At 45.8% G+C, this 17,344-nt stretch overlaps 1 protein-coding gene across 1 annotated transcript; it reads left to right on the forward strand.

Moving 5' to 3' along the window:
• The first annotated feature begins 14,685 nt into the window (after nucleotides 1–14,685).
• Nucleotides 14,686–16,761, forward strand: SLITRK1 (SLIT and NTRK like family member 1). Its single transcript, XM_070751866.1, has one exon. It carries the CDS (start codon nucleotides 14,686–14,688, stop codon nucleotides 16,759–16,761), a length of 2,076 nt encoding a protein of 691 aa, XP_070607967.1.
• Nucleotides 16,762–17,344: the final 583 nt, after the last annotated feature.

Genomic DNA, 17,344 nt, shown 5'->3' on the forward strand with positions numbered 1-17,344 from the left:
GGTTCACCCAGAGCATGTATGCTCACAGGAATGCCTTCAATGCATGCAAGTGGCCTTCTGCACATGTGCTTTACTCATGAGCATGTTTTGCACATGTGTGCTTGGCTTGAAAATATGCCTAAATAGGATGCCATACCACCAGGGGAATGGGTGGGTGCACCCACAGGTTACTACAACTGGTTCACCCAAACCGGTCCAAACGGGCTGAATACCACCTCTGATTTGCACCATCCCAGGACATTTGGGATTGGCATCTAATCAGTTTCAATTCTTTTTGTTTCCAACAGCAGACAAATATATTCTCTGAGAATATATTTTAAGCAGCGCATTGTCAAATCCACTAGGTAGTCCACACCAGAAAAATGAACTCCATAAGAAGATTAGAAATTATACTTTATTGAGACGGACTATAATAACAGAATCTTGCAAGTCTGATTGTGCTCTACTTCCATTTCTTCTTATATCCCAAGTGACTCAGGGGCCATTTGCCTATGCAAGTTCTGAAAATCTTTTTTCCCCAGGACTTAAAAGAAGATTTCGGTCCTTTTTGCCTACGTAAGAGTTTTTGCATATTTATGTCAAGGTCACCTCCCTTAGGAGGTGCAGGTATTAATATCTTTAAAGATATGAATGTACAACAGAATGTAGCATGGCTATATATATTTTTAGTTTCTACTCACTGAGGACACCACTGAAGTGGTGGTGGTGATGATAATTATAATGATACTATTGCAAACTAAATAAGGAATAGTAGAAGGCTTCTCCTTCATTACGTTTCTCAGCATTTATTTATAAGATCATTTTGACACCAATAATTTCAATAACAAATTAATTGAAAGATTTTGTAGATGTGCCACAAATATTACTGGGTGTATAATTCAATTTCTCTAAACTCATTTAATCCATTTACAGGTGAAACTCAAAAAATGAGAATATCGTGCAAACGTTCATTTATTTCAGTAATGTAACTTAAAAGCTGAAACTTAATAAAGTGATACCTTGTCTTACGAACTTAATTGGTTCTGGGACGAGGTTTGTAAGGTGAAAAGTTTGTAAGATGAAACAATGTTTCCCATAGGAATCAATGGAAAAGCGATTAATGCATGCAAGCCCAAAACTCACCTCTTTTGCCAGCCAAAGCGCCTGTTTTTGCACTGCTGGGATTCCCCTGAGGCTCCCCTCCATGGGAAACCCCACCTCCAGACTTCTGTGTTTTTGCGATGCTGCAGGGGAATCCCAGCAGGGGAAACCCAGCAGTGCAAAAACGGGTGCTTCGCTGGCAGCGGAAGTCTGGAGGTGGGGTTTCCCAACGAGGGGAGCCTCAGTGAAATCACAGCATCGCAAAAACACGGAAGTCCTCGAAACCCCATCTCTGGACTCCCCTGTTTTTGTGATGCTGCGATTTCGCTGAGGCTCCCCTCGCTGGGAAACCCCACCTCCGGACTTCCATTGCCAGCAAAGTGCCCATTTTTGCACTACTGGGATTCCCCTACAGCATCACAAAAACACGAAAGTCCTGATGTGGTGTTTCCCATGGAGGGGAGCCTCAGGGGAATCCCAGCAGCACAAAAATGGGCGTTTCACTGGCAACAGAAGTCCAGAGGCGGGGCATCCCAGTGGTGGTGGCTTGGGTTTGTAAGGTGAAAATAGTTTGGAAGAAGAGGCAAAAAAATCTTAAACCCCGGGTTTGTATCTCAAAAAGTTTGTCTGACCAGAGGGTTTTAAGATGAGGTATCACTGTATATGAGAGATATTCATAACATGCAAGGCAAGATAGTTCAAGTCGTGATTTGTCATAATTGTGATGATTATGGGGTACAGCTCATGAAAACTCCAAATCCCCCATCTCAGAAAATTAGAATATTACATGTGATCAATATAAAAAGGATTGTACATAGAACAATATCGGACCTCTGAAAAGTATAAGCATGCATATGTACTCAGTGAGTACTTGGTTTGGGCCCTTTTTGCAGCAATTCAGGCCAGCAAACTCACCTGACCCGAACCCCATAGAGAATCTATGGGGCATTGCCAAGATAAAGATGAGAGACATGACAGGGAACAATGAAGAAGAGTTGAAGGCCTCTATTGAAGCATCCTGGTCTTCCATGAAACCTCAGCAGTGCCACCAGCTAATTGTGTCCATGCCACGCTGCGTTGATGCAGTAACCTCAGTCCAATATTATTCTATGTACAATCTCTTTTTTATTGATCGGATGTAATATTCTAATTTTCTGAAATGGGGGATTTGGGGTTTTTATGAACTGTACCCCATAATCATTACAATTATGAAAAATCACGGCTTGATATCTCTCATATATTAAGTTTCACCTTTTAAGTTACATTATGCACGAATCCCAGCGACCGATTAGGTCCCACAGAGTTGGCCTTCTCCGTATCTCGTTGACGAAACAATTTCGTCTGGTGGGTCCCAGGGGAAGAGCCTTCTCTGTGGCGGCCCCGACTCTCTGGAACCAGCTCCCCCAGAGATTAGAACTGCCCCCACCCTCCTTGCCTTCCGTAAACTCCTTAAAACTCACCTCTGCCATCAGGCATGGGGGAATTGAGGCATTCCCCCCTCCCTCGGGCCTATACAATTTATGTATGGTATGTCTGTGTGTATGTCTGGTTTAATAATGGGGTTTTTAATTTTTTTAAAAAAAATTACTAGATTTGTCGTGTATTGTTCTATTGTATGTTGTGAGCTGCCCCGAGTTTACAGAGAGGGGCAGCATACAAATCTAATAAATAAATAAATAAATTACTGAAATAAATGAATGTTTGAACGATATTCTAATTTTTCAAGTTTCACCTGCAATATGATACCAGATGAGACCCATAGTAGGAAACAGACTAGCAGTCATCACTTCAAACCATGTTTCTGAAGAAATGTACATATTAGGTTGGTTGCCACTATACCAACCTTCAAGCTGTGTGGCAACATCCTGACCTGATTCTGCCTGAGTTGCTGAATGCCATCTCTGGGTTGGCTATGGAATTCTCCAGGCTTCTAGTCTTGGGAAACTTCAATTGAGCATCCCTAGGATGGACCTCAGAAGCATCTTAGGAGTTGCAAGTTGGCCATGGGCTTATTCCAGTACATTTATAACCTGATTTGAAACAGTAGCAACACACTGGATATAGTTTTCTTATGGAGTTGCAGTAGTAATATGATGTGAAGTGGGAATTATCTCTGTTGCCTTTGTTATGGTCAGATCATGTCCTGGAGACTTTAAGAACCTCTTATGCTACCCTGTTCAGTGGGGTGGTTGTAGCACCTATTTGATCAGTCTGATCTGACTCAGCCTTTGCAAGTAGTGGTAAGATGTTTATGCATGAGTAAAACAACCCATTTTATAACAGGGCAGTAACAGTCTTTTATTCACAGGGATAAACAAAAACTCTAATGTGATCAGTCCTGTCACACCTGGTTGTCAGGCTGAAGCCATCATTTGGAGTTAGAGACTTAGGCCTGACACAGTAGAATAGTATTATGGAAACTGGGAGGGGTAGTTGCATGAGAGGGAAAGGTACTAGCCACAACAAATTCCTTTCTTAGAGTCCAAGGTCATCTTTTCTTCTGCACAGCGGATGTAAGGAGGAAGTCGGTGCAATCCCTGAAGTTGGACTGGTCCTTGTGATGGGTGCATGGATGTGGATGAACTTTACTTGAAATAAGTTAGTATCAGGATGGCAATAACATTAGCAGCATGGCTCTGATAATAAATCAGCTGTGGCGAGGGGGGCGTTTGCACAGGTCAGCCTGGTGCACCAGTTGCGGCCCTATTTGGACCGGGGGTCACTGCTCACAGTCACTCAAGCCCTCATCACCTCGAGGTTCGACTACTGTAATGCTCTCTACATGGGGCTACCTTTGAAGAGTATTTGGAAACTTCAGATCGTGCAGAATGCAGCTGCGAGAGCAATCATGGGCTTCCCTAAATATGCCCATGCTACTCCAACACTCCGCAGTCTGCATTGGTTGCCGATCAGTTCCTGGTCACAATTCAAAGTGTTGGTTATGACCTATAAAGCCCTTCATGGCACCAGACCAGGTTATCTGCGAGACCGCCTTCTGCCACACGAATCCCAGCGACCGGTTAGGTCCCACAGAGTTGGTCTTCTCCGGGTCCCGTCGATTAAACAATGCCATCTGGCGGGACCCAGGGGAAGAGCCTTCTCTGTGGCAGCTCCGACCCTCTGGAATCAGCTCCCCCCGGAGATTAGGACTGCCCCTACCCTCCTTACCTTTCGTAAACTCCTCAAAACCCATCTTTGTCGTCAAGCTTGGGGGAACTGGGACACTTTCCCCTTGCCTATGTAGTTTCTGTGCATAATATGACTGTATGTATGCTTTTATATACTGGGGTTTCTCTTTTAGATTTTTATATGTATAATTGTTACCTTAGATTCTAATTATTAGATTTGTCATTATGTATTGTTTTTATCATTGTTGTGAACCGCCCTGAGTCTGCGGAGAGGGGCGGCATACAAATCAATCAATCAAACTGTCTTTTGAAAAGGAGGTGGCACGTCAGCTCCAGAATGCTGATTATCTGGACTCATTCGGTAGCATATGCATCCTGCCTCTTATGAGTTGGTTTCTGGAGTAGGAGCTGGGGGACAGAGTTTTGGGCTGTTTCACTTCTTTCCTTAGATGTTAATTGTTGTGGTTAGCTCTGGCCCAACTCCTGCCCCAAGGACTGTGGATGTGGGGGAGACATCCACATGCTGCAGGGCCTGTTTTGCTCCCAGTGGAATCTGCTGATGAAGGCTCCTTTGGCCAAGAAGACATGAGTGACAGGGAGGAGGAGAGTGTGGCAGACAGCTCAGAAGGAGATCAATTATCTAGCTCCTCTTTGGATTCAGAACAAGAGTTAATGATACAGCCACACATGTGGAGAGCGATGCATAGGCAGCAACAACTGAAAGATTATTATCAAAGAAAATGAGGCCACCTGTGCTTGGGTGGGGCTGTGGTAATTAGTGAGGCTGCTATAAATAGCAGCCTGTGGGTTTGGCCATTGTGGAGGATTATCTGATCCTTGTGTTTCGTGCCTGCTTTGCTGACTTCGACCTTTGTGTGCTGATTTTCACCCGCTTTGAAAGTAAACTAGAGCAAAGTGTGTTTCACTTTGTGAAAGAAGAAGGATTGTGAATTGCCTCACAGCTGCAAGCTAAGTATCACAGAACTGATAAGGGACTTGTACAAATTACCAGTTTGTTTGGAGACGAGTGCTCTTTGCTATATAAAAAGAGTGCTTCGTTTATTTGCATTTTCAGTATAAAGGACATTGTTTTGAATTTTCAAACGTGTGTGTGTCTGGAATTGTATCTGTGCATTTTCGGGAGGATTCTACCAGTGAGATCGACAGAACAGTTAATATGGAGTGAGAGACCCATCCCATGTTCTTTTATTGTTGGTGTGGCAGGTCTGGATGCTGCACAGTTCAATGCTCTCTCTCCATTCCACTTTAACATCTGTTTGAAGCTCTTGAATTTCCATCTCCATCCCACGGACTAAAGGATGCTGTAGATCAGGGGTGTCAAACTGGTGGCCCATAAGCCAGATCAGTCACATGCAGGACATGCCCACCCCAGCTCTGCAAAGGCAAAAAACATTGTGATACATTAGATGACAAAATCGAGTCTGACACCTGTGCTGTAGATCTTCTTTCATGGTAATTGGAGATTGGGAGAGTCTGGATGGGGAAAAACAGGTTTTAATAAATCCTGATGAGACAGAATGACTTTGGTGGGGGAAGTCTTCTTTATCTTAGGGTTTACCATCAACTATCTTGAGTGAGGCTGCACTGTCCCAGATGGATCTGTCACATAACCTGAGGAGGTTCTTCTGGACTCACAACTCCTGCTCATGCTCTAGTCATTTCATGGGGCTACCTGTTAAAAGTATCCAGAAGCTGTGCAGAGTGGGTGTTTTGACCTTAGGGCAGTGGGGGTCAGGACCCTTTGCAGATTGAATGACCTAAGACCATGGGAGAAGACAAATTTCTCATGGTGTTAGGAACTAAAGCTTCTATTCTGGTGCCTTGGAACATATTTTTACAATCTGTTTGCAATCCTCTCAACTGTTTATTGTAGGGAGTGTTCCTCTGACCTTCCTGCCAATCAGCTAAAAGCTCTGTTGGTGAGAATTGGTGCTAGACTTATGGATGGGGGTCATCATAACACAAGGAACTGTATTAAGAGATCATGGCATTAGAAAGGTTGAAAACCACTGCTTAGGTCATGCATGCAATAGCTCTGCTGTGTGAGCTGCATTGCATACCATTTTGGATGTCACTTCCAGGTCCAGTTAAGAGTGATTATTAATACCTCTAAAGCTCTTTATGGCATGGGACCATGTTACCTAGCCAGCCATTGGCATGGTCAGGCAGGGAGGATATATTATGAACCCTATCAGTTAAGTAATTTTGAGTGGCAAGCTATAGGAAGAGAGCTTCTACATTGTTGATCCTGCTCTATGGAACATCTTTGGCCGAGAGGTGAGTTAGGCCACTACTCTTCTGGCCTTTCAGAAGAGCATTAATACTTGGTTAGGAAGTTGAATTGATCTGCTGTGGGCTCAGGCTCAGATCTTCCTGAAAATGCATCTGTAACTGATTTGAAAGAGTGCATCCTCATGAAATCGCATTGACTCATCAGCCTACCAAATAGTTGGTTTACGTTCATTCTTGTTTTTAAGTCGTTCTCTTTTCTAAATGGTTGAATAAGTCTTGCCATAAATCTAAAACATCTCACTGATGCTGTGGTTGGCACATGACCAAGGTCAAGAATCCAAATAGTTTCCATTTATTATTTTAGGCTGCTGCAGGCTTCCCTCTTCCCTCATGGACACTCAGGGCTGTTGTTCATGGTTACTTGACCTGGGCTACTGGAGAGATCTGTTGGGGATCAAGGAAAAGGGAGGGTTTTGCCTTCTCTTTCTGCTCAAGATCCCCATGTACAATTGGTGGGCCACTGTGTGATACAGAATGCTGGGATTCAGCATGGCTCTTCTTATGTTCTTAGAGATGATGGTGAGATGATGGAGTGAGATGGAACCTCTGCGTTTTCTGCCGAGGAATCTCTTTGCAGAATGCTGGATGGCATTGTCTGAACCCTTGGTTAAGTATTACAGTGTTCCCTCGATTTTCGTGGTTTCGAACTTCTCAAAACGTCTATACCACGGTTTTTCAAAAATATTAATTAAAAAATACTTTGTGTTTTTCCCCCTATACCAGTTTTTCCCGCCTGATGATGTCATATGTCATTGCCAAACTTTTGTCTGCATTTAAATTTTTTTTAAAAAATAAACTTTAATAAATAAACATGGTGAGTAATAATCTAAATGGTTGCTAAGGGAATAGGACATTGTAATTTAGGGGTTTAAAGTGTTAAGGGAAGGCTTGGGATACTGTTCATAGCCAAAAAATAGTGTATTTACTTCTGCATCTCTACTTCGCGGAAATTCGACTTTCGTGGGCGGTCTTGGAACGCATCCCCGCGAAAATCGAGGGAACACTGTATTGGGATTGTTAAGATACTCATGAACTGGAGTCAATGGTAATAAGGTTAGCCAATGAATAGGCAGAGCAACTAAGCCAGCCAACGGGACCTAACCATTTCTGAGTCTGTGCAGAGAATCGAAAGTAAAACTTAAGCTTAAGGCTAGGTGTGGCTACAAACACTCTGCACTCTCTGCCCATTCTGTCCTCTCTGCTGAAATGAAAGTAATTGTTCTTTGCTATCTGTAATTGCTTGAAGAAGGACTTTGCTTATGGGTATTGTAAATTCATGTGTTACTATGTTTATAAAGAAGTTTATGAATCCAGCTGAATCAGTCAACTCTGTGTGCTTCTGGTTTTGATTTTTGCAACAAACTTTAATTGGGATACATTATAAATACAGAGTGATTGAAAGAGTGATAGAACTGTTTTAAAAAATAAAATTGGGTGTGTGTTTTTGTATGCAGATGTCATGGGTAGTAGCCCTATCTTTTCCCTCAGGCAGGTTGGGGAGGCTTCGGATCAAGTCCATCTTTGTCAATTAGTCTGCTAAAAATGAAACCATTAGAAGCAAAACATTTTTATAAACAAACCAGAAAGTCCAGATACCTCTTGAAAAACCACCTTTCGGACAACCATGACATGGATGACTGAGAATCTCCACAGGTATTTATCCTGCTAAAACCTCATGGGTTGTTTCTGTCTATTAAAGAACAATTTAATGATCTTCAATAATAATCTGTTCTGGAATACAATAGGAAACTTTCCAGAAGATTGAATATTTCCAGAATAAACCCATTTTAAAAAAGGAACCCCAATTTGCAATTGATAGCCTGGGTTTCTTTCAATACCCTTATATATTAAAAAATCCAGTTGCAAAACCAAAGTGAATTGTGAAGATGTCCAAGTTACATTATCCCAGTGATCGATAGATGTTTCGCCAACTGGATAGTAAGTGGTAGGGACCATTCTCCAATCTCTTCCTTTAACTTGTCCTCCATCATTTAGGCAAAGACACTTAACCTCATTCCCAAAGCAGAATAAAAGTGGGTATCAGGATACTGCAACTTATACCATAAACTGTAGCTTTTGCTAACTCAAGAACGAAAGGAAATGTATATTTGCCCTGTAAATGGGAAGGAAGATTGTTTCATTGATTCTCCTTCTGTTTATTGGTTGGTGGTAATTGCTTTTTAAAATTTCTGCCCCAAAACCCTAAACAATCCAGTTTGACCTTCTTCCTGCACAATTCCACCAATGAGGAAATGAACAAATTAATAATAAAAATCAGGGTTAATTCTGCCATTCAATTTATTCCCTCAAGAGACAACTAAGTCACCACTTCCTATAAAGGTAACTTTAAGAAGCATTTTCATCTGAGGATTTCACACAGTGGCAGTTACAGAACCCTATCCTGGAAAGCAATTCTCTTCCCATCATATAGTGTAAAACAGTAATCTTGGGTTTGCCTGTCCAGAGAAGGATATGGTCTCATTTTTCAGGAAGCAAGACTTAAAAACAAGCACAAGGCAGCAACAAGACTGTCTGTAGTATTGTTTCTTGGGGTGGGGGAAAGGGACTCCTTGTAGGGACTCCTACCAACACCACCAGCAGAAAGTGTCTTTTGCTGTTGCAAATTATTCTTAGGTTATCTCTGCCTAGAGCAAATGGGGAAGGAGTATTTCTGTGTGTGTGTGTGTGTGTGTGAGAGAGAGAGAGAGAGAGAGAGAGAGAGAGAGAGAGATATGCACACATACAAAGAAAGACACATACAAAGCAAATACTTCAGAAGAAAAGGATTTAGGGGTAGTGATTTCTGACAGTCTCAAAATGGGTGAACAGTGCAGTCAGGCGGTAGGGAAAGCAAGTAGGATGCTTGGCTGCATAGCTAGAGGTATAACAAGCAGGAAAATCCCACTATATAGAATGCTGGTGAGACCACATTTGGAATACTGTGTTCAGTTCTGGAGACCTCACCTACAAAAAGATATTGACAAAATTGAACAGGTCCAAAGACGGGCTACAAGAATGATGGAAGGTCTTAAGCATAAAATGTATCAGGAAAGACTTAATGAACTCAATCTGCATAGTCTGGAGGACAGAAGGCAAAGGGGGGGACATGATAGAAACATTTAATATATATTAAAGGGTTAAATAAGGTCCAGGAGGGAAGTGTTTTTAATAGGAAAGTGAACACAAGAACAAGGGGACACAATCTGAAGTTAGTTGGGGGAAAGATCAAAAGCAACATGAGAAAATATTATTTTACTGAAAGAGTAGTAGATCCTTGGAACAAACTTCCAGCAGACGTGGTAGAGAAATCCACAGCAACTGAATTTAATCTAACATATATCCATCCTAAGATAAAATACAGAAAATAGTATCAGGGCAGACTAGATGGACCATGAGGTCTTTTTCTGCCGTCAGACTTCTATGTTTCTATGTTTCTAAAGACAGACAGAGATAGAGAGAGATTGACAGAGGGGGGGGAGAGGGAGAGGGGGAAGGAGGGGAGAGAGGGAGGGAGAGAGACAGAGGGAGGGAGGGAGAGATATCCCTGAAAACCATTCTACTTTTCCTATCCATCTTTTCAAACATTCCTTCCCCGATTAGTATAGGCATTTTGATACAAATTCTCTTATAATAATAATAATAATAATAATAATAATAATAATAATAACAACAACAACAACAACAACAATAATAATGATGATAATGATGATGATAATGATGATAATGGTGATGATAATAATAATAATAATAATAATAATAATAATAATAATAATAATAACAACAACAACAACCACCATCATAATTATCATCCATTTTAATTCCTACATTGTTCGGTTCCGGGCTCAAATCTTTTTCTGAAGATAAAATAATTTCAACAGAGCCCAAATAAAGAATTTTGGAAACAAGCCCGCTAGCATCATCTTAAAAGCAAGTTGCGGGTGTCTCCCCTTCCCTGCCTTTCTTCTCTGTTTTACCATTATTTGGCAAGCTGCCATTCTTGGGTCCTGTTGTAATTTATCATCTCCGTTCCTCCATTTCTTTCTAGGGGAACAATTTGCATTTTCCAGTTTGATTATTTTTCTCTTTTCAACCTCTTTGTGGAAAATAAATAACAATAATCATCTAAATCCTTCAGTCAGGTGCAGGAAGCAGACGAATCTATGTCACTGTCTAATAAGGATTTTTTTAGAAAAAAAGCAGGGAAAGGATATATTTACCAATTCTTGAGGAGGAGGGACCAGGCACTATTAGAAATGAACAGGAAGTGTTGCAGCTGGAGGCTGTGAAATGCTTATTAAAGGGAATTTGTATGGATTCAGCACTTGGTTTCACTCTGGAGCCACAAACCAGATTAAGGCTGTGCATTCCTTCACCTTCTTCTTTTCTATTAGCTGGCTAGCTGGATGTGAAGTTCACTAGTAGAGCGGACATAATTATTGGATGGAGCCGCCTTTGAACCAGCAGGGAGTCCAGCCCCTGGTGGGAAAACATGTAAAACAGGAGCCCTTAGAGGAGAAGACCAATATAGCTTGCTTTTACTACCAAATGATTTAAGGACCAAGGTTCTTTGCATCAGATGCAACTGGTTCTTGGCTTGGCTAGGGATTGGGGAAGAGAAGGGGGTGGTGGATAGAGAGATTAATACATTTTTAATGTTTAAAGAACATGCATGAATAATTCTTTTACCCTCCTTCCCCTCACACAGACACACACAGAGTGAGACACACACACAGAGAGAGAGACACACACACAGAGAGAGACACACATATCTCTAAATAGCACTCTCGCCAGCCAGTGGAAAAAATGTTTTGCTCAGCTCTGCCTTTTTGAAATTCCAGGAAAGGAGAGGAGAGAGAGACAGAGAGAGAAGAAGGAGGGAAGGAGAGAGAAAGAGAGGGGAGGGAGGAAAGGGGAAAGAAGGAGAGGGAGGGAGAGAGAGAAGAAGAAGAAAGAAGGGAGGGAGGGAGGGATGGAAGGAGAAAGAGGGGGGGAGGGAGGAGGAAGAGGGAGAAAGAGAGAGGGAGGGAGGGGGAGAGGGAGGGAGGGAGGGAGAGGGGAAAGGAGAGGGAGGGGGAGAAGAAGAAGAAGAAAGGAGGGAGGGATGGAAGGAGAAAGAGGGGAGGGAGGAGGAAGAGGGAGAAAGAGAGGGGGAGGGAGGGGGAGGGAGGGAGAGAGAAGAAGAAGAAGGAAGGGAAGGAAGGAGAAAGAAAGGGAGAAGGAGAGAAGGGGAAGAGGGAGGGTGGGAGAAAGGGAGAAGAAGGAGAGGGAGGGAGAGAGAGAAGAAGAAGAAAGGAGGGAGGGATGGAAGGAGAAAGAGAGAGGGAGGGAGAGAGAAAGAGAGGGAGGAAGGGAGAGAGGGAGGAGAGAAAGAGAGGGGGAGGGAGGGGGAGAGGGAGGAGAGAGAGGGGGAAGAGGTAGAGGGAGGGAGGGAGGGAGAGAAGAAGAAGGGAGGGAGGGAGGGAAATTGGGGAAGAGAGAAATGATTGACACTTTAGAACTATCTCGACCACGACGCCACCAAGCTGGGATGGGACCCAACCTGGCTAGAGGAAAAACAAACCAAGCGGTTCATCCAAATTTAAGGCAAGGAAGCTTCGCGCCAGCGGCTGCGGCCGCTGACGCGGGTAGAAGTAGCTCTTCCTACCGCCAGAAAGGCGAGGAAGCTCCGTAGCTTCCCCTATTTCCCTCTCCCGGTAAGAAGGGTCGGCAGAATCGGCGACAAGACTCTTAGGGCTCCGGGAAAGGGGAGCCCCCGGTGACGGAGCAGGACCCGACGGAGATGCGGAGGAAGTTCGATGGGTTGGGTTGGTTTCCGCATTGGGAATGTGGAGCCTAGTGGGGGAGAGATTGTGCATTCCTCCGCTCGGCGCACAGGTCTCTCCATCCCTCCGTCCCTCCCTCCCTCCCTCCATCCACCCTTTTGCAGCGAGGTTTGCTTCCCACGGAATCTCGCTCGCCCTCTGCCACCTCCACACCTTTTCTCTGACTGCAGTCCACTTGCCACTCTCACCCTTGGCCGCCAGCTGCTGCCCCAGAGCGCCGCCCGACGACGTTTCTCCTCCTCCCCTCCGCTCCCCATCCCCATTCTTCCCAAGGCTTCCTTCTGGGGACTCTTTCTCTCTCTCTCTCGGATCGATTCCCGGCGAGGCAGTCCACCTGGGCAAAGCGGTTCAATCAAACTCTTTCGGCTGAAGAAATTGGAAGAGCGAGGATGCTTTAGCTGTGGGCTGCCACCTGTCCGGGCTATGCCGCCCGAAACCTTCGCGCCTTCGTGCACCCAGTGCTGGGAACTGACTCCGCAAAAGGGAAAAAAACAAAACACACACACACACACACACACACACACACACACACAAAACCCGAGACCGAGCCAGCCAGCCAGCCAAAAACGCCAGGAAGATGCCAAATGCGGCGCGCGCGAGATTTCTCTCTTGCCAAAGCGGGAGGGAAGCAAAAACGAGGGGGGGGGGGAACGGTGCGCGGACTTAATTACCTCCGGTCGCTAGTCGCTTGATTCCCGACCCTAATTCGAGTCAAACCCCGCTGGGATTCCGCAGGCGCACTCCTTTGCTTCCCCTTCCCCCCCCCTCTCCCCCTTCCCTTGGCGAATGAGCTCGGCTCCAACGCGCGACGCCTGCCGGAGTGGTCGAAGGAGCTAAGGCAGGCTCAACTTTCCATTACGCAAGGAGGCAAAGGGGAAGGCGCGTCGGCGGAATGAGAGAGAGAGAGAGAGATGGACGATCCGGGGCTCCCGTTTTTTTCCCCTTCCAAACTTACCCCTGAATTGATCGCTTTCTCCTCCGCTCTTTGCTAATTCGCTCTTTCGCCTGGATTCTCCCGCCTCTCCACCTCTCTCGCGCGCGCTCTCTCTCCCCACCCCGCCTTTCTCCAACATTCCCTCAGCAGATGGATTTTTGCCACTGCGGCTCAGCAGAGGGTGTCAGATCTTTCCGAGTGCGCCAGGCTTGAAAGAGCACACGGCCGCCTAACCAAACTCCTAGTCTTTCCCAGGAGCAGCGGAGGGAGCGAGGAAGTGAGTAAATCATGGAAAGAAATGGACGAAAGGCGGAGAAAGGCGGAGGGCAGCAATGACGGAAAGGCAGTAGAGAGAGAGAGAGAGAGAGAGAGAGAGAGAGACCTAGAGGCGAGAAAAGGAGGTGGAGAGAAAGAGAGACAGAGAGGAGGCAAGGGAGGAAAGCGGTGGACAGAAGGAAGGGGGGAAAAACCCGCAGCGATATGCAGAATTTTTGCAGCGCCATTGGTTCCGCCAGCCCGCCGTGAGGCTGGGGCGTGATTTCAGCACCAAGGGGAACTGGACAGCACCCAAAGGGCTTCTTCCGGCCACCCGGCGTCCACTACAACAGCAGCAGCAGAGGCGAAGGCCGGCTTGGAGCGCGCGGGAGATCGAGCCCGCGAGAGGCAAGGTCAGTCCGAAGCCAAGCCATGCGCCCGGCGAGCGATCTTCTCCCACCGCCGTCCCTCCAGCCCGGCCACCCTCCTGCGGATGCAGCGGCCTCTCCCGCCGATTCCTAGCGAGGCCGTCCTTTAAAAGCTCGAGGCAGCCGGAGGAGATCGACTTTGCTTTTGGTGTGTGTGTTGTTTTTTGGGGGGTGGATGGGGGTTTCTTTTGGAGAGTGGAGCGGCGGGTGACGGCGAGAAGGAGAAGGAGGGGGAAGCCACCGAAGGGGGAGTTGATGAAGCGGGAAGGGGATTCAACTTTTCTCCTTCTTTTTTATTTTTCTTCCCTCCCCACCTTCTGCTTCCCCCCACCCTCGTGTGCATCTGGAGACTTTGTGGATATGATCGCTGACTGGAGTCCGGGCTGTTGCAGTGTTTGCGGGGGGAGAGAGAGCTGAAAAAAAAAGGAGGCTCTCAACCTCTCCCCCTCGCTGCATCCTTCTTTTAGCCAACACAACTCTGGGCTTTTTCTTCAAATCTTCTATCTTTCCCCCCTTTTTGATCCTCCAACCCACCCACCAGCAAACCCTTTCCCCTTCCCCCTTCATTTTTGACGATGGTTCGGACATTCCGCGCCTGGAAGGAACTTGACTGGGCTACAGCTTGAGAAGAAGCCTTTTATTACTATTATTTCACCTAGTAGTTGTTGGGCTTTTTTTTTCCCCTCTGTGCGTTCGAGCTCGGGAATGACTCGCTGGGTGTAAAAATGCTGCTTTGGATTCTCTTGCTGGAGACGTCTCTTTGTTTGGCTGCCGGGAATGTTACGGGGGACGTTTGCAAAGAGAAGATCTGCTCGTGCCCCGAGATCGAAGGCGACTTGCACGTCGACTGCGAGAAGAAGGGCTTCACCAGCCTGCAACGTTTCTCGGCCCCCACTTCCCAGTTCTACCATTTGTTCCTGCACGGCAATTCCCTCACGCGCCTTTTCCCCAATGAGTTCGCTAACTTTTACAATGCAGTCAGCTTACACATGGAAAACAACGGCTTGCACGAAATCGTGCCCGGAGCTTTCCTGGGGCTGCAGTTGGTCAAGAGGCTGCACATCAACAACAACAAGCTGAAATCTTTTCGCAAGCAGACTTTCTTGGGGCTGGATGATCTGGAATATCTCCAGGCTGATTTTAATTTATTGAGGGATATTGACCAAGGAGCCTTCCGGGACTTGAACAAGCTGGAGGTGCTGATTTTAAATGACAACCTGATCAGCATCTTGCCTGCCAACGTGTTCCAGTATGTACCGATTACCCATTTGGACCTACGAGGTAACCGCCTGAAAACCTTGCCTTATGAGGATGTATTGGAACAGATCCCGGGCATTGCTGAGATCCTGCTGGAGGACAACCCTTGGGACTGTACCTGCGATCTACTCTCCTTGAAAGAATGGCTGGAGAACATCCCCAAGAATGCTTTGATCGGCCGGGTGATTTGTGAAGCTCCCACACGTTTGCAAGGGAAGGATTTAAACGAGACCACTGAACAGGAGCTGTGCAGGAAAACCCGGGTAGATTCCAGCCTGGCAGCTCCTCCTGCAGAAGAGGAGACTTGTGATCCTGGCCCTATTCCCACTCCTTTTAAGATCCATGGCAAGGAAGATTCCGTCACTGCAGGTTCTGCCCCTCATGGAGGTACCAAGATCCCAGTCAATTGGCAAATCAAATCCAGACCTACAGTGGCTAGCTCTATCCACACGGTGAAAGGCAAGTCTTCCAGTAGCACCCCTTGCCCGGCCACCTGCACTTGCCACCAGATACCCGGAGGGTTCAAGGTAAATTGCAATGATGGCAACATCAGCAGCCTGATGGACCTGAAGCCTAAGCCATCCAACGTCCACGAACTCTTCCTGAGGGGCAACAAGATTCACACCATTCGCAAGTCCCATTTTGTGGATTATCAGAAACTCAACCTATTGGACTTGGGCAACAACAACATTGCCACTATGGAGAACAATACTTTCAAAAATCTGCTGGAACTGGTGTGGCTCTACATGGACAATAACTATTTGGACATACTGTCTCGAGAGAAGTTCAATGGTTTGCAAAACCTAGAGTACCTAAATATGGAATTTAATGTCATCCAACTCATCCAGCCGGGGACCTTTAATGCCATGCCTAAACTGAGAGTACTAATTTTGAACAACAACCTTCTGAGGTCTCTCCCGGTTGATGTTTTTGCTGGAGTCTCTCTCTCTAAGCTCAGCATCCACAACAATTACTTCCTTTACCTGCCAGTGGCAGGGGTGCTGGATCAACTCACCTCCATCACCCAAATAGATCTGCACGACAACCCTTGGGACTGCAAATGTCCAATTGTCCCGTTCAAACAGTGGGTGGAGATGCTGAGGCCAAAGGTGATGATGAGTGACTTAAGGTGTGAGACTCCAGAAGAGTTCTTCAAGGAGGACTTTGAGTCTCTCTCCAATGAGGCCATTTGCCCTCAACTCAAAGTCATGCCCACTTTGACTTCCACCCATAAGAATAGCACTGGCTTGGCAGAGACTGGGACTCACTCCAATTCCTACTTGGAGACTAGTCGGGTCTCCATCTCAGTGCTGGTGCCTGGCCTTTTGTTGGTCTTTGTCACCTCTGCCTTCACAGTGGTGGGAATGCTTGTCTTCATCCTGAGAAACCGGAAGCGCTCCAAAAGGAGGGACGCCAACTCTTCTGCCTCGGAGATCAACTCTTTACAGACAGTTTGTGACTCCTCCTACTGGCACAATGGACCCTACAGTACAGATGGAGCCCATAGAGTGTATGACTGTGGCTCTCACTCTCTATCAGACTGAGACTACAGAATCTAAAGTTTTACAAAAATCAAAAACATATAACATCCCTGTATGGGCAATCAGTTCGAATTCAGCAGCTAGCAACCTCAACTTCCCTTTGGTGGTTCAGAGCTTTCTTTTCCCCGATCTGTGCATCGCCCACCTTGTCCGCTGATGTGAATTGAACCTCAGGAAGGGAATGGGGGCTCTTCGTCCACTTAAAGCTACCTTCTTAAATAAAAACACCAACCCACTCACCAAACCTGGGCCGGCACGATGAGTGGAGGCCTGCCTTTTTAAAAAAAGTATTATTATTATTTTTTAATTATTATGATTTGCCTAGCCTCAACCTGAGGTTGTGTAAACTCTACACTGTGTAAGCAGTGGGGAAGGAAATAAAAGATCCAATTGAAAGGCCAAGGTTGGCTCCCTATTGCAGCAAGAGAGCGAGTGTGGATACACTCTCCTGCAGGTTGATTCCTAGCCGATGGTGGATTTATTGGCCCTGACATGGTGATGGGGAACAGAAGCTCTTGCTTGTGCCCTCCCCGTTGCGAATAAGGCAGGAGAGTCCAGTTGCACGAAGGCATGAATGTAATTGTAA

Source organism: Erythrolamprus reginae, chromosome 4 (genome assembly GCF_031021105.1).
Source record: "Erythrolamprus reginae isolate rEryReg1 chromosome 4, rEryReg1.hap1, whole genome shotgun sequence".
Classification (NCBI taxonomy): domain Eukaryota; kingdom Metazoa; phylum Chordata; class Lepidosauria; order Squamata; family Dipsadidae; genus Erythrolamprus; species Erythrolamprus reginae.

Excerpts from the sequence above, each read along its gene's own strand:
- SLITRK1 (XM_070751866.1), top strand. The coding sequence starts at position 14,686 with ATGCTGCTTTGGATTCTCTTGCTGGAGACGTCTCTTTGTTTGGCTGCC.